Here is an 18,368-nt window from a genome sequence, read left to right on the forward strand (position 1 = left end):
TGGGGTTCCCCTCTGCATGCTGTGTTTACCATTAATGAATAATGAAACTGCTTTTGGACCCATAGCAGGGCAGAACTTAGCTAAGCAGGGAAAACTAAACTGAATGTTGGGAGAAAGAAGGGTGGAGTCAAGGAGAAGCCATGCAGTCCCATCAGAGACAGGTGCTGGAACTTTAGCAGGTAAGCCACAGCCTTGTGGTGATACACAGATTAGTGAAGATGGGTAAAATTAAGATGTAAGAGTTAGCCAATAGGAAGCTAGAGCTAATGGACCAAGCAGTGATTTAAATAATATGGTTTCTGAATGATTATTTCGGGGCTGAGCTGCTGAGCAGCCCGGAACCAACAAGCGGCCTTCTCACAACACTGTGCTGCAATTCTAGCAACTCTTTGTGGCTGTGCAGGGAAACAGCAAGGGAGGTAACACATTTTGAGCCTTGTTCAAGTAATTTGTGAACAGTGTGCAGACAGCAGAAGAATGCTTTCTATGGAGCGCAAAGACAAGTATAGGCCTGTGAGACATAGAAACAGTGCACCCGTGTTCGGAGGAGCTATTAGCATTGGGGGAAATTTTGACTTTTCTTCAACACTTCCTGGATAAAATCTGTGGGACGATCATAAGAAGGCTGTACTTTAGAATGGTGTGTAGGAGGAGCACACACACACACTGTTGCACTTAGCACTATTCATTCATCACTCCCACTCTGTACTCCAAACTTCTCTCTGAGGCAGCAGTGATTTTTCAGACACTTACAATACTTGCATTTTATACTATGCTTACTACAACCAGCTAAACATATAATCAGCTGTCAGCGTGTGTGCGTGTACATGTGTGTGTGCTTGTATGTGTATGTACTTCTCCTAAGCCCAGCTCTAAAGAGGTTAATCACCATCACTGAGAGTCTATTATGATGAGTAACCACGAAGAAACCAAGAAGCCATGCTTTCATTTATGCTGCTCCAGTCCAGATTACTCTTTGCTCAGCACCAATTTCAGCTTCACAGGTAAAAAGGTATCTGCACATTTTCCAAATATGCTACAGTGTGTTGTTTTGCCATCATCTGTATCCCAGTTTCAAGGCAAAATGGATCTATTTCAAAGTCATTTTTGAGAGAGGGTCTCACTATATAACCCCGAGTGTCCTGGAATTGGCAATGTGGGCACAGCTGACCTCCAATTCACAGATATCTATCTATCTCTGCCTTCTGAGTGCTAGGATTAAAGGCGTGGGATGCCACATCTGACTACAAAGTCATTTTGTTATTTAGGAACCTAAAGTTCCACTGGGTAGTGGTGGTACACACCTTTAATCCCAGAATCCAGGAGGTGGAAGCAGGTGCATCTCTGTGAGTTTGAGGCCAGAGTAGTATACAAAGCAAGTTCTAGGACAGCCAGGACTACATAGAGAAACCCTGTCTCAGAGAGAGAGAGAGAGAGAGAGAGAGAGAGAGAGAGAGAGAGAGAGTGAGTCATGGTTCTATCTCATCTTCCAGTTTGTAGCAGAGTAATGACAGGGAACAAGAATGAAAACTCCAACCTCACTGACACAGGAGCCTTTACCCCACTACACACACACACATACACACACACACACACACACACACACACACAGAGAGAGAGAGAGAGAGAGAGCAGCCTGAAGAAATTGAATTGTTTTCAAACATCTCCAAGTACTTCTGTGTCCCCTTCAACAAGATGACAAGATGCAGCAAACATGACATGTCTCTTTCTTGATGGCATTCAGAAAAAGATAACACACTTGAAATTAGGAGGAGGTTCCAAGCATCAATAACTAAATCAAAATACTCAGGGAAAAGATTTTATTCAGTCTGTTGCACCTCCTTGATCTCACTGTCTGTTTTCTTTTATTTGGGACAGGTTCTCTCTATTTAGTCCCAGCTATCCTGGAATTTGCTATGTAGACCAAATTGGCCTAGAACTCAGAGTTCCTCCTGCCTCTGCCAAGAATTAAGGGCTTATGCCACCATGCCCAAGGGATTTTGCTGCCGTTCAAGAGAGATCACCATATTCCTTAAAGTTGTTTTACAAATTAGGTCAAAGAGTATCCTTACAGTGCCTAACACTGTGCTCTGGCTGCTTTACTCAGTCCTATGAGAGAGATGCTCCTTCCTGCCCTGTCAGGACCCAATGTGAATGACCAAGTTGATGGTGTGTTCTCCAGCCTCAGTACCTCTCTGTGAATACTCTCTAGAATGGGCCTCTCTCTGGTCTCGACAAAGAATAAATCTTAGTCCAGGATTGGTTCAAGGTCTTGCTTTCCTTTCTTTTTAAAAGAATGTCTTTGTGTTTGCTATGTATATTTTCTTCTATTACTGTGACAAATACCATGACTAAAGGCAACTTGAGGAGACAGCTCATCACAAAGGGAAGTCAGGGTAAGGAACTCAAGGAAGGAGCCTGGAGGTAGGAAATGACGCAGACCAAGAAGGAATGCTGCTTACTGGTTTTCTTGCTCTCCATGGCTCACTTAACCTGCTGTTTAAACACCACCTTTACACCCTGAACCATCTGCTCAGAGGAGGCACCACCCTAGTGCACTACGCCTTCCCACATTAATCACTAATGAAGAGGGTGCCCTCACAGAACCATCCGAGACAGGTCTTTTGTCAATTAAGGTTCACTCTTCCCAAATGACTTTAGTTTGTGTCAAGTTGACAAAAATCAACCACTACAACTGATCCCTTGTCCACGTGATACAAATCCCCCTCACTGGAAAACCATGACCTTGTTCCTCCCCTCAAGATCTCATTTAATATCACAATATAAAACATAGCATAGCTTTACACGTCCCACTTTAAAATTTCAGTCTTTTTTAAGTCTCCATCGCTTTATAACTCCAAAGTGTCTCAACTATGGGCTCCTGTAAAATAAAAAAAAAAAAATAGCCTACCTCCAAAAGAGAAAAAAACAGAGCCCAGTAACAATTGGATCAAAATAAAACCAAATTCCAGCAGTGTAAATCCAATCCTGTAGCTCAGTGCCCAAGAGCTTGGACTCACTGAGTATCTTCTGAGCTCCAAAGAGCTTGGACAGCTCTTCCACCCTGACTCCACCATCTGCAGCACACACTGCTTGTCTTATAGTTTCAGGCAGATTCCACTCCCTACCTGCCACTGTCCTTCCACAGTCCTGCCATCCCAAATATCTAGGATTGTTCACTACAGCTGAGGCTGAACCCTCTACCTGGGCCTCTCTTCAGGGACTCTGACCCTGCCACGCAGTGCCAAGCCTCAGTTTCTCTCCATGAAGTGTGGGTTATTGACTTTACATAAGAGACAGAAAATACAGATTTGACAATGGTGTTAAGAGATAAATGTAGACGTGAAATGATTTAGAACTAATATATTAGCTTATATGTGTAAATCAAAAAGCATAAATATATTACTAACTTCACTAAAAATGTTTGGCAATTCTGTATAATAATTGCTTGCCTTAACTTTCTAAGGTATGAAATTTGACTAGACTAACCTTGAATTTTCATACAACATCCTCTTTCCTCCTTTGTTCCTTTTACTCAATGCATACTGCTTTTGCCTCTTTTATTTACATTCTAAATAACAGATTTCTCTTAATCATTCTAAGACATACATCACAAAATCTACTTAATTAAAAAAAAACTGAACGACATCATTCCTAATTTTTTCTACATGTATAGTATTTTGTCTTCATGTCTGTCTGAGTACCACTTGTATGCCTGATGCCCATGGAGACCAGAAGAAGGCATTGAATCATTCCCTAGGACTAGAGTTGTGAGGTATCATGTGGGTTCTGAGAATTGAACTGAACCTGGGTCCTCTAGAAGAACACCTAGAACACCTAACTGCCAAACCATCTCTTCAATCTCAAACATCATACATTCTAATAACCAATTAAAGAAAATTCAGAAGAAATATAAACCTTCCCAGATTCTTCAAGAACCAAATAACACATTCGCTATGAAATGCAGTGCTGGTGGTCCCTGGTGATCATGTACCCCACTTTTGTGTGTGTGTGTTCTACTTCTGCAATAACTCCCCAATCTTCCTGAGGCTTTCATACTGTTGTGTTGGATAGTTTATATTAACCTGACACAAGCTACAGTCATCAGAGAGGAAGGACCCTCAGTTGAGAAATGCCTCTAGAAGATCAAGCTGTAAGGAAGCCTTTAGGGCATTTTATTAATTTGTGTTTGGTATGGGACAGCCCAGCCCACTGTATGAGGTTAAACCCCAGGGCTTTTGATCCTGAGTTATATGAGAAAGCAGGATGAGCAAGCTACGGAGAGCAATCCAGCAAACAGCACCTCTCCTGGCTCTACGTTCCGGCTTTGTTTGGATTCTTAGCCTGACTGCTTTCTATGATGAACAGTGATATGGAAGAGTTAGGAAAATAAACTCTTTCCTCCCCAAGCTGCTTTCAGTCATGATGTTTCATCACAGCAATTTGCCTAATACAGAAACTGGTACCAGGAGTAGGGTATTGCTACAGCAGACCTGACCATGTAGCTTTAGGAAGACTGTAGATTGACTTTGGAATTTCAGGCTGGAAAAGCTATTGAGTGTTGAGAGCTTAGTAAGCTATTCTGTGGGAGATAAGAAAATCAAGAGAAATGTAAACAGTGGACAACTGGCTTAGGAAGTTTCAGAGGGAAGCAAGGATTCTACTGAGCCATTTGCATGTAAAATCTGTGGTGTATGGCCAGCCGATTCTGAAGAATCAGTTGTAATTGACAAAGAGATTAGAACCACTAAAGAAAAACCTTTGCTTTGCTAGAATAATGGAAGTTGGTCAGCTGGGCCTGAAGAGTTGGTCGTGATTTAAGAAGAGACCAGCACTATTGAAGTGCAGTCTTTCTGGAAATAGTTCTTTAGATTCAGCACACAGCAGCTGTGTTCAAAAGGTGGCCAGTTGCCGGGCGATGGTGGCGCATGCCTTTAATCCCAGCACTCGGGAGGCAGAGGCAGGCGGATCTCTGTGAGTTCAAGACCAGCCTGGTCTACAGAGCTAGTTCCAGGACAGGCTCCAAAGCCACAGAGAAACCCTGTCTCGAAAAACCAAAAAAATAAAAAAATAAAATAAAAATAAAAAAAAAAAGGTGGCCAGTGACGTACTTCATGCTGGAAGAAGTTGGTATTATAAGAGTCATCCAGGTGGTAATGTTTTTGAAGGCATCAATGGGACATGTTACTTTGTGGCAGGGCTGGAGTCCATGAAGTGAAAACAGTGAGAACGTAGTCCAGTTGCAGCAGGAGACCCAGCATTTTGGAGATACCCGTACCGTGGGAAAACTTCCAAGTACCTCTAGCAGGCACGGAGTGGAACTTGCCTAAGCCTACTACACAAGCTGTGTGTGCTGTGGTAAGCCCTTTGGAGGAACCTAGAACATCATGAATTCTAGAAGTCTGATACTGAGATTTATGTTGTTAGACTTATAGCTTTGCTTTGTTCAGATTATGACTGTGCCCTCTTGGAGGACTTACTCCTCTTGGAGTAAGACAGTATTTAACTTATTATTGGTTTTACAGAAGTCCACATTTGAAAGACCTGGAATTATTAAAGAGATTTTGAAGTTTTAGAGACCAGATTTTTAGAGAAGCTTTATCTTTTAAAAGAAACCGGATATATTAAATAGATTGAATTTTTAGTGTTTGAATTTGTGTTTGAAAGTCCTGTAGGACTTTTACATTTGTAATATGTTTTATATTGTGATAGTTATTAATATGAGATCTTGGGGATAAACTGAAAATGGAAAGGTTATTGTTAAATAGTGTGTGTCAAGCTGACAACAGGTTAATTGTGCTGGCTAATTTAATGTCAACTTGACACAAGTTACAATCATCTAAGAGAGGGGAACCACAATTTAGAAAATGGATCCATAAGATCAGGCTGTAGGCAAGCAAGCAGGGTATTTTCCTAGTGATAGATAGGGGAGAATTGCTGCCCATTGTAGGAAGTTCTACTCCTGGGCTGGCCCTGAGTTCTAAGAAAGCAAACTGAGTAATCCATGGATAATTTTTCAGTAAGCAGCATTATTCCATGGCCTCTGTATCAGTTCCTGCCTCCAAATTCCTGCCCTATTTTGAGTTCCTGGCATGCCTACCTTCTATGATGAACTGTGATGTAGACAGAAAGTCAAATAAACATTTTCCTCCTATGCTTGCTTTTAATCGTGGTGTTTTATCACCAATAGTAACCCTAAGGTGAATATTTTGATTTTTTCTTTGTGGATGTGGATCTTGTTCACTCTACTACTAGACTATAGCTCTTGCCCTATTTTGCTCTTGTTTCCAGACAATAAAGCCATAGTTGAGACACTGAGCTTAAGTGATAGCAAGAATTCAACTAACTGCAAAATTCTTCTTATGGCAGTTACCTAGACCATGAGAAAACAATCTTAGCAAGCACATAATTCAGATTAAATACTATCTTTACTAGATAACATTAAAAATCACATGGCTCTACTTACTTCTCCATTACTTCAATTATAAAATTAGGTAGATGTGAATTTTTTAACCATTAAAATGAACAATATATAAAGCATCTAAATCTCATCCATTGGCAATAAATTCCTTTGGTTAGATAAGTCAGTAAGCGGAGCTGCTCACGTCACATTTGTGCCATACCTGTCCTGTGTAGGCAAACTCCAGAGCCTGCTTTAAGCCCAGGCTGGTCACGCCTCGTAAGTTTACTTCATCGGCTTCACTCTCCACCATACAAAGACTGAACATGGCCTGAAATGTGGAGAGAAAGAAAGAAAAGAGTGAAGTATGAGATCTAAAAAGCAAGAAAGACAATGTCCTAGGGAAACTGGGATGTAAAGGTTTTCAGTTAAAATGTAATTCTGGTGTCCAGGTCACTTCCAAAAAGCTTCATTTGCACAAGCCTCGACTCCTATCTGATAGTTAAACAGTTACAGTAAAACACACCACACACACATGCACACACAAATACACACACACATACACACACAAACACCATCCAAAGATAAGAGAGTATTACTTTACATATGAATGAGATCCGTACCCAAAAAGGGAAATGAGGGTCTACCTGAGTCTGCACCAGGCCCCTTTCTTATACTATATGGCTTTGGTTTAGTGTTTCATGGCATTCCCGAGCATGCAAACAAGTGGGTCTCTGTATCTTCTGTTTTGACTAATTCCGACTTGTTAGTTTTGTGTTATCATTTTATTATTAACCCTAAGAAGCCTGTTTGTTTTCTAATGAGAGAGAGAAAGGGAGTGGATCCAGACTGGACAGGAGCTGTGGATGAACTAGAAGGAGGAGAGGGAGGGAAAACCATAATCAGCATATATTATATAAGAAAAAGATCTATTTTCAATCAAAGGGGAAATTTTCAACAAAATGAAAAAGAAGACTGCTATTGCAGAGCACCTGAATTCAGTACTAGAGCCCAGCACAACCAGCTCCTGGGACAGTACCAGGTTTGCCTGGGGTGGTACACCTGTCAAACAGTAACACAGGTATCCTAAGGGGAGCCCAGGGAGGACAGAAACTGTTATGGTATGTCCTGTCCCTTTAAGAGAAAAGCCCCACCCACTCCCACCCACTTCTGCTGAGGCAAACAGATCTTCCTTCTGCTTCCAGCCTGTGCTCTCTCTTAATCACATGGTATTTCAAGAGGTGGCTAAAAACTCTTCCTGTCCTGTCCCCCTCTCTCTCTCTCTCTCTCTCTCTCTCTCTCTCTCTCTCTCTCTCTCTCTCTCCCTCTCCCTCCTTCTCCCCCTTCCCTTTTACTGAATAAACTATATCCAGACTCACTCTGCATGGCATGCCTATCTGTCTCTGTCTCTCACCCACAGTGGCTCCTCTCCTCATTGGATCTGGTGGCCCTTTGTGGCCCGCGGCTGCACCTCGGGGACCTGCCATTTTATCTAAACTGTTACATTGGTTCCGTGACCTGGATAAATTTTACTTGTTAAGTTGAGAGCCAGTATAATCAAGCATGTACCCAGCTCTCCAGGCAGATTCAATACTGTAGTTATGACTCATATATACCCGGTAAACAGCTCTCAGCTGCTCAGAGATCTGGAGAATATGACATTTAAATGCTCAATTATTAAAAAAAAAACTTTTCATAACAGAAAGAGACAGGTTCCTAGCAGCAGCACTCTGTTTCCTCCCAAGAAGACAGAAGAGAGATGGGCACAAAACAACATCCATCCACAATTCTCTTCAGCTGCCAAGCACTGATCACTGGGCAAAACTGCCTTTCATCTAAATGGAAGATCTCCAGACAGTAAACAGAATCACTGGAATTGACTGCCTAGCTGCTCAGGTCAAGGTAGGCTTGTCTTCCTACAGAGTTCTTAGTCTTCAAGATCTTTTGAAGCCTGGCAGCTCCTGTACTAAACAGCAAAAGAAAAATACAACACTCAGCAACCATGGAGGACCCTGAGGAGTAAGTAGCTCTAGGTGCCAACCAAGTTAGTTCTCTTTCATTTTTTTAATCAATAACTCCTCAAATAAAATTTTATCCTTCTCAAAGATCTCTGATGCAGTTTGCCAGCTGAGAGGTCTTGTCAGTTTAAAAGGACAACCTCTCCAAAAAAAAAAAAAATTCAGTAAAATACAAATACAAGTTATTAAGGTGTGACCTGCAAGTTATAAAGGTGTGAGGACAAATACAATTCGTCAGATCTCTCACACTGCCTTCCATAGTCTTAAAAATACCATTCATTCTGCAAAAACATCTGTCACAGTCATTCTGATATGCTACTATTATTTATATTTACATATAAACGTGCTACTGTTTATACAAAATATATGTCTAAGACTTATGTTTTCACAAACCCAGAGAATTTTTGTGAGTTCCAGGGAGCCAAATTGAAGAATTAACCTTAAACAGATCAGAATCATCCGTCTCAATTTCATAGTCCTGATTTTTTTTTTTTTTTCTTCCTAAACTTGGCTTTGTCCTCTGTTCTGCTAACACCTTGCCAGGTTCAAGAGATACCAGACAGTTCCATACCACAAACCCTGGGCGGGAGTAAAGTGACCAGCTACCCCAGGATGTTACCAGCATCCAGTTTTCTCAGGTCCCCCCAAGATGACACCCACAAATAAGCAGGAAGCAGACTTGAGAATCCACTGTCCCGATTCCTTTAACCTGTTGTGCCTAACTTTCCACCTTTTTATTATAAGAAAGAGATAGGAATGGTATGATTTGCTGGCCTGATCTGTCACCTGGGTACCCTGCCCCTTTAAAAGACAATCCCTGCTCTCTCCCAACCTCTCCCCTTCTGCTGAGGGAAGTGGATATCCTGCCTCCTCTAGCCATCTCTCTCCTGAAGAGGTAACTTCTGCTTTCTCTCTCTCCCTTTCTCTCTTCTTCCCCCTCTCTCTCCTTCTCTCTCTGTGACTCTCTTCTTCCCCCCTCTTCCCTTCCCCTTCTATAACCCACTAAATAAACTCTACCCACTTTCTCTGAATGCCATCTATCTATCTCTCACTGGCTGCAACTCCTCATGGGACAGGCTGCCCGGCTGACCCGCTGAGATCTCTCACCTGCTGCTACCCACCAGTCCGAGACCCACAGAGACCTTGGGTGTTTGGACTAGCTGCCCCTCATGGCCCACTGCGCCCCTCGGGGAACCACAGCATTTTATCTAAACCATTACAAAAACCTCTCATGGAATAGAAGGGCAAAAGCTCATTTGACCTTAATTTGCAGTATGACTACAGACCATGAAAAAGGGGCCTCACAATCCTTCTGATCTTTTGGGTTTTAAAAGTTACCACAGGGATAACTCAGAATTTAATTAAAAAAAATCATGTCAATAGCAAAGGTTTAAAAAAAAAAGACTTTTTTAAAAATCACATAGCAACAAGCCAAGAGAATTATAAAGACATGGTCTATTTGTTCTTTGTAAAACCAAACTGCACTACCTGCAGGAAGTACCCAAAGGCTATTCAAAGGAACAAAATCTGTGGTGGCCAAGGGTTCATAGTGATGTTGCTTTTTTTTAAAAATTAATTATGTTTTACATATCAATCCCATTTTCTTGGTTTTTTGATGTCGGTTCTTCCTATCATTGTGAAGCAGAATTCACCAAGCGTTGGATTGTTCACCCACTAATAGGGAACGTGATCTGGGTTTAGACAGCCGTGACACTACCCTGCCTGGCTGTCCTTGAAACATAACTGCAAAGCAGAGCAGACTGGCCTGCAACTCATTCATACTGGGGTTAAAGACCAGGCTGGCCTTAAACTCAGAGATCCATCTGCCTCTCGGACTATACACAAGTCTCTCTGGACTGACTGAAACATACAAAAGAAGAAATTCCATTACCCCAACATAGGAAGACATCCCTGCTTGGAGACCTGCTGCAGGCGGGGCTTCAGGTCCCAAAGAGGCTGTGTAGAGTCAGCAGTCAGGGGAGAGAAAGAGAAGGCAGATGCGATCTGAGGGTGAATCAGGATGGGAGGAGACAGACACTGTCAGGGGCTGAACCCAGATGGCTGCTAGCAGCATTTTATTGAGAAAAGATTACACCTTTTATACTGTATAGTTGCACATGGGATTAAATGGGGAGAAGGGGCATGTGAGCTGGGGTGTCACTTGCGGTCAGAGGTTGAGGACCTTGACAATGGGCACCAGTCATATGTTAATGGAAGCGTCATAAGTTCCTCCCAAGGGAATGAAGACCCTTATCCAAATGCCTGACCTTGGGAAATGATTTCTGAGGAGCAGACACTATAATATAAATTCTTAGTCTTACTATAGAGGCCTGTTCCCCTCATAATGCTCTCAAAAAGGAAGGTCCTGACATCTTACTCTTTCCCCACTATACCAGTATCATTCTGATTTCTCTGTACTTATCAACTGAACTCTTGCCTTTAAAGGCCTCAGGCTCTGCATCTGAATCGTAGGCATTTTATCCTTGGGATCAGGTGTATCTAACATTCCTCTTCTTGGTGTAATTAGGAGGGCATAATAGAATTCCTGAGTCCCCGGTCGGGGGGAGGGGATTTTTTTCCAAAGAATTATTTTGTTTAGAGAGGCTACCATTATATACATTTTTATCCTCTACCAAAGCCCACACAAAATTTCCCAAAGGGAAAGGCATTAATATTGAGAATCATCATAAAAAAAAGTATGACAGTGTTGGAGAAGGGTGGTCTGCAGTGTCGAAATGGTGGAACTTTGTCAAACAGCAACGGTCACTATGTGGTCCACACTTACAGCCTTCAGTCATTATACTGGGCATCCCGTGGGGATCTTGCACATTATGTCATTAACCACAGCCACTTTTGGACCCGTATGTGCTTGCTGGCATTTCAGGCATCATGCTAGCCTGTCCCCTTGGTCCCCACTATAGCCACTAAGAGCATCCCCTGCATGCATACATCATCAGCATTCAGGCAGATACCTCTCCAGCCCTGGGTCCTGTGGCCGATAGATCATTGTGCGCATGTCTTTGTGAGAATGTGCTAAGCCTCCTTGAAAAGCAAGCTCCACCGGTTCTCCCTTCCCTTCCCTGCCACTTTTTCAAAGAGGCAGCAAGGACTTTGCGCCTCTCCCTTCGAATCGCCACCCCACCTTTCTCCCTTTTTCCCAATAAACCTCCCATGTGAGTTTGCTGTATGGTGTGATTTGTCCTCGCTGTTTTTAAATTAAAACACACGCCATGTCCTTTCCTCTTGACCCACGTGCCCTCTTCCACTGTATACTCAATAATATAAACAAATAAGCAAATTAATGAAAGAGTGACTAAAGTAAATTAAAAGCTTAATAAAAAGAGATGATGAACAATGCTTTCTCCCCTCACCAAGCACACCTTTAAAATTTCTGCACTGGCTGCAAGCCTTCATTTTCGCCATGTTCTCCTATGGAATTACCACTTTACTACTCTATCACCACATTTAGAAATGTAATATTATTTCTGCTCTAACATCACAACACATCATCTTTTAAGTTCAGGGCCAGCTGTGGCAACAGGCAGTCAAGACTTGGGAGGCAGAGGCAAAAGCATCACTGAGAACTCACGGCAAGTCTTGGTCTACACAGTGAGTTCTCTCAAGACAAGAGAAAGTCTTTTAATATTACAAAGGTCATATTTATTAAAATAAAAGGCATGACTACTAAACAGAGGTTAGTGTTTTAAGTTTAATAAACTTAGAAAGCACGTAGGAAAAACATCATTGGGTACCGCTAACACGAGGAAGAACACGCTGGTAGACCATGGGAAACCTCAGCTGCCCAGACCAGCTGAGCTTGTGAAATGCTGTCTACAGACCATCTAGGAGCCATCATGAGAACAAAGGTCCTATATTTTAGGGCTGATCTTCTTGATAAGGTAAACTGCAGTATGTGTGTGCAAACAGATATTGTATCTTCCTTGCTGTGGCACCTCTATAGTAAAGACTAGCATTGCTGCCCCAAATAAACATAGGTATAAGAACGCACAAACTAAGATGTTCCTCAAAATCTACACACAAATGATCTACCGTTGCAGTGCTGAAAGCAAGGAGAATTGGTCCTGAGTAAATATTTCTACATGTTGGGTATGGACATATAAAAATTGTACTTGTTAGAAAGAACATCTACCATAAGCTAAACACTTCAAGCAAGTTCAAAGTTAGACATTTAGAGACAAAACACACACACAAAAAAACATATGGCCACAACATTCTGCCAATGCCTGGGAGACTGTTCTGCTGAGGAGTAGGAAAACACAGCTCAGACTCATGTTTGGTTCACACTGTCTTGTGTCTGGGAGAGCCTTGGCCAGACTGAGATTTATAGTCTTCACAGTTTACTCTTGGCTGGTAATGTGTTGCCACAGCCACAAATCTTTCTAATTGAAAACCCATTTTTGTGGAAATGCAGTCAGCTTGCAGTGCCTACCACAGAGGAAGCTGTGAATTTATGACACATTCTTCTTTCTTTATTCATATGGAAATGACACAAACTGAGTTCTAAAATCATGGCCCATGAATGAAGTGGGCCTGGATCACACCGATTGTCACTCAGTAACAAGATGAACTGCAACCACACCAAAGTCAGTATATAAGGCCTCAAGACTGACAGAAATCGACATCTTCACTGTTGAGGAAGATGGCAGGTCACAGATAGGCTGATGCACTGTACTCAAAGAAACTGAAATTTGATGGTTTTTATCTGGTAAACTCTATAGCTTTACTGCTAACAGTGAATAGGGGCAAAACATATTTATTAGCAATCCAAATACTATCATAGGCAAAATATGTAAATTGTGCAGACACATTTATACTTTGCCTGTTATGACTGAAAACAAACAGCATGGTTTCAGGAAGCCTTTAAAAAGAGGACCTCCTGATAACTACAGCAGATCTAGTCTGGACCTGGGCATCTTCCTTATGCCCTGTGCTGCGTAATTAGTGTTATGATATGGCGTGAGAGGGACCTTGGCATGTCCAAGAAGTCTCACAGCGGGTGAGAGACAGATGGCAGGTGAGAGACAGACATGCCATGCAGACCTCGCTGATGTGGAGAGTTATATTGGGGGGAGGCAGCAAAGGGAGAGAAGATGGGCACAGAGCAGCCTCCTGGAAAGACAGAGAGAGAGAGAGAGAGAGAGAGAGAGAGAGAGAGAGAGAGAGAGAGAGAGAGAGAGAGAGAGAGAGGCAAAGACCTGCGTGCATCTTCAGAGGAGCTGCAGGAAAGAAAGTAGGAATGGGAGGAGCTTGTCTCTTAAACGGGGTGGGGACATAGCACATGTACACAGACTACTTAGTGACTCACGGACTATGTTGTGATGTAGTAGCTGTAGGGCCCTGGGCAGGCAAGGATACTGCCTGAGTGAGTGCATCCTGCCTGGTGACAGGGCCAGGAGACAGGCCAGCATAATGTCTGACTCTTAACATTCCCACCTTTTGCTTCTTATAAAAAGGAGAGGAAATTAAAGTGAGACATGATGGGGTGCCAAGATCTCAAGACTGCTTCTTGCTGATTTGTGGGCATCCACATCTTGGGGGGCGGGCCAAGAAAGCTGGGGAGCTGGCTACTTCCTAGTGTATCAGGTTACATCACTGCTGTCGAGGCTCTGTGAAACTGTCTGGTGCCTCTTGGACGTGGCAGGGTGTTTGCAGAGCAGAGGACAAGGCCAAGTTTAAGCAAAAATCATGGTATTGGCACAAAAAAACATGTTGATCAATGGAACTGAAGACCCAGATATAAACCTACACACCTATCGATTCTTGATTTTTGATAAAGAGGGCAGAAATACATAATGGAAAAAAGAACAAACCAGCATCTTCAGCAAAGGGTGCTGCTGGTCAAGTAGGAGTGCTGCATGCAGAAAACGAAAATGAATTTATACTAACCACCCTGCACAAAACTCAACTCCAAATGGATCAAAGACCTCAGCATAAAATCTGATATGATGAACCTGATTGTCTTATTTAGGGTTTCTATTCCTGTGATGAAACACCATGACCAAAGAAACGTGGGGAAGGAAAGGGTTTATTTTGCTTACACTTTGACAACACAGTTCATCATCAAAGGAAGTCAAGACAGGAACACCAGCAGGGCAGAGACCTGGGGACAGGAGCTGATGCAGAGGCCCTGGGGGAGTGCTGCTTGCTAGCTTGCCCCCCATTCTTAGCCTTCTTTCTTACAGAACCCAGGACCACCATCCTGCTGATGTACACCCACAATGGGCACCCAGTCCCCAATAATCACTAATTAAGAAAATGTCGCCACAGGCTTGCCTACAGCTGCGTCTTAAACGGGCATTTTTTCAATTGAGGCTGCCTCCTCTCTGATGACTCAAGCTTGTGTCAAGTTGACATAAAAACAGCAAGTGCACAGATAGAAGAGAAAGTTGAGAATAACCTTGAAGTCATTGCCTCAGGAAAAGACCTTCTGATCAGAACACCATTAGCACACGCAACAACAAAAATAATTAATAGATGGAATATCATGAAACTGAGAAATTTCTGCTTGGCAAAGGACAAACTGGCAACCTACAGAACTGAAAATGATTTTTACTCAATTTTATGAGAACTGATAATTAACTGATTTCTCAATGTATATGTATGCTTATATTTGCATCTATATCATCCATATTGATTTCTTTTATCATTGAGTGAAATAAACTTTTTCAATAATTAGGAAGATGGTTGGTAATACGGCCCAGCAGGTTAAGGCTGCTGCTGCCAATCACGACAACCTGCATTTAATTCTCAGAATCTGCATGGTGGAAGGAGAGACCTACGGGCCACAACTTGTTCTTATAAACTGTCTCATATAGCCCCTGCCCCTCTCCACACACTGAAGAAATGAATACAAAACTGGAAACAATAACTTCTCCAGGTTACTATATTCCCTCATTTAAACAGGAGGGAACTGGAAACGAGAAATTTAGTGAATAGTTTAAGACAAGAAAGCTGGTAAGTGATAGAATCAAGACAAAACACACAGTTTGCCACTATTCTTCATCTTTGCTTCTCTCTCCCAAGAATAAACTGATTATTATTATCTGGGAAAGTCATGGGCCTTTGTGTTCAAAGAGAAACAGAGACATCTGACTTCTTAGGTGTATAGACATCCTTCCCTTTGCTTCTTCCATCCCGATACCTAAATGGTAAATACTCACTGCCAGCGTGGTCACTGAATTATTGCCGCCTACTACTGATCTCATGGGAGGCTGATTTCCCCAGACTGTGGCAGAATCAGAGAACATGCCCTAGGTGGATTGTGAACACAGCATAATAGGAATGATTTGACATAAAAAATCTCTCATCACTTTAAATTCAAATATTTCTAAATGAGAAGAATACTGATAATTCAATTTTTTTCGGGAATCCAGGCATGGAAACCTCGAATTCAATCAACATCAGATGAGCTAATTAAATGCAATTGATTCAGCAAGCAGCTGGATCGTCCCAGAGCATGGACAGTTCATTCTGAGTCCGTTTTTACAAAGACAATAAGCAGGATTGCAGCACAGTAACTATTCATCAGGTTCACATGGTCCCCCCGCTTTTCCTTCATTTAGAGGACATCTGTGTTCAGGCAATGCTCAGTTTAAAAGGTTGTAAGTTTCATCAGCTGTATTATCCTTTGGACGTATTGTTCAGACCGAGCTGACATTATGTGTACACATGAGATCAACAAGCATGGGTGAAGTTTTTATTGTAACTAAAACTTACCATGAAATTCACAATTTTGAAAGCACTAAAAAGACGTGAAAGCAAAATGAATAAAACAATGAAATATCTTTCCACACACAATATAAGTATTGTGCAAATACATATAAAGGACTTAGCAAAATAGCTGGCATACTGCAAATGGTGTTGAATGTTAGCTAGTGTGATTATTTCAGGAATATTGTTCTAGTTTCATATTACTTATATTGCATGTAAATGAATCAGTTCAAGCAAAAGAAAAACACATACAGTCCCGAGTGCTCCAGTCACCGTTCAGCATGCTGAACACATGGAGCCCTAAGTATAACAATGAAAATGACAGTCACCAGGCTCAACTGGAGACACTTTCTCTGGCAGTGATTCAAATAATTCAAAAGAGGAGGACAACTATGTCTTTTGGTTTTCTATCTAAAAGAGAAGTGACACTTGGGCACTGTCATTGTGAACTGATAACCTATATGTGGAAGGAAAAAAAACCATTTTTAATGAATGTCCTTGGTTTAAGGAAATTATGAAGCTATTTCTTTAAAAATAAATCAATACCACACATGGGCATCATAGTTCCTTCCAAATGCACAGCTGAAATCATCTTCCCACGGCATTCTCACTGCATGGTGTGTCCACAGAGACACACCTGAAATCATTGTCCCACAGCATTCCCACTGCATGATGCGTTCACAGTTATACAAATAAATAATATATGAATATAGTCTTCAAGATCTCAAGTACACTGCATAGAATATCCATAAAGACATATCCTGGGTTCTTCTTTGAAAGTAATTATTGTAAGATGGCCTGCTAATTTGCTACCAAAAGTCCATACATATCAACATTTCATACTAGGAAACACTCTAGTCTTTGCTCTGATATTCTTGTTAGCAAAACAGGACACAGATGATCTGGGACTGAAAATTTGGGCCTAGGAGTCCAGGATACCAGGGTTTGTATCTATGCTAGATGTCTCCTTTTTTATTTGACCTTCGCTGGACATGGTGGCTTATTATTAATTCAGTAATCTACACCAGATTCAGCTGGCTTGATTCTCATGGTGCACTGTTTTCTTCTTTTGCCTTAGTAGATTATAAGCATTTAGCTTTGCGAACACAGGAAAATGAATATAAATTCTGAATGAAGGCATCTGTTGGACTTATTTCAAAAGACTAAATAAATTTCTGTTGATTGTGTTTAAGTTATTTACTAAATATTATTTTATATGCCCATAGACTCAAAAGGCCTCAACTACTGGCTCTCTCTTTGTTAGAATTGATGAGGGTGTATGTGTGTGTTGAGGGAGGGGACTTGGAGACTTATTAATAACAAAAATATCAAGCATTGGTGCAAACTTTTATCCTTTTCTATGAACTGTTAATGTATCCATAGATTTTTCAAATAACGGGGACGATTCTTTCCAATACATTTACAAGGAAACCATCCTGTGTTGGCCAACTACTTCTGAGCATGTGGCCTGCTCGAGAGTATGGTTGATAAATTCAGTGTCACTTCATTGAATAAAACTGATTTTCCCTCTTCCAGTATCAATTAATTGTAAGTTTTGCTTTTCTGTTAGGATTTATTTTATTAAATTTTAAAGAAAGAAATAACATGGAGTTTAGAGGCAATAGAAAGTGATAAAATTATGTTGTATGAAAAAGTTTTAAATGAGTAAAAACAAAACAAGCATTAATAAGAAACCTGACGTGAGTTCCTGCTGTTGGTTGTTTTATTCTTTTTCTCTTTTGCGGGCCTGCCACCCGGCTCCCAGATAGAACACATGGAGGCTTATTTTTTTTCTTATAATTGCCAGCCTTAGCTTGGCTTGTTTCTAGCCAGCTTTTCCTAAATTATCCCATCTTTTGCCTCTGGACTTTCATCTTTCTTTATTTCTATATACCTTTATTTATTTCTTACTCCATGTCTTGCTGTGTACCTGGTGGCTTTCCTTGCTCTTGATCCTTCTTTTCTCTTCCCATATTTCTTCTCCTCTGTTATTCCCTCTGCCTGCCAGCCATGCCTATCCTTTCTCTGCCCAGCTATTGGCCGTTCAGCTCTTTATTAGACCAATCAGGTGTTTTAGACAGTCAAAGTAACACAGCTTCACAGAGCTCAACAAATGCAACATAAACAAATACAACATACATTTGCATCATTAAACAAATGTTCCACAATGTAAACAAATGGAACACATCTTAAGGTAATATTCCACTACAAACTCCTTT

General features: G+C 41.4%; 1 protein-coding gene across 2 annotated transcripts in view; it reads right to left on the minus strand.

Moving 5' to 3' along the window:
- Positions 1-18,368, minus strand: part of Klhl32 (kelch like family member 32) — a 200,090-nt gene that overhangs the window by 116,377 nt on the left and 65,345 nt on the right. For both annotated transcript variants that reach the window (XM_050144952.1, XM_050144954.1), the window contains exon 4: positions 6,624-6,731. In XM_050144952.1, the coding sequence (XP_050000909.1) occupies positions 6,624-6,731 (108 nt within the window). The remainder of the gene's footprint in view (positions 1-6,623; positions 6,732-18,368) is intronic.

This window comes from Alexandromys fortis, unplaced genomic scaffold, assembly GCF_014885135.2.
Source record: "Alexandromys fortis isolate MF-2015 unplaced genomic scaffold, M_Fortis_MF-2015_v1.1 scaffold_2_1_26212458, whole genome shotgun sequence".
Taxonomy (NCBI): domain Eukaryota; kingdom Metazoa; phylum Chordata; class Mammalia; order Rodentia; family Cricetidae; genus Alexandromys; species Alexandromys fortis.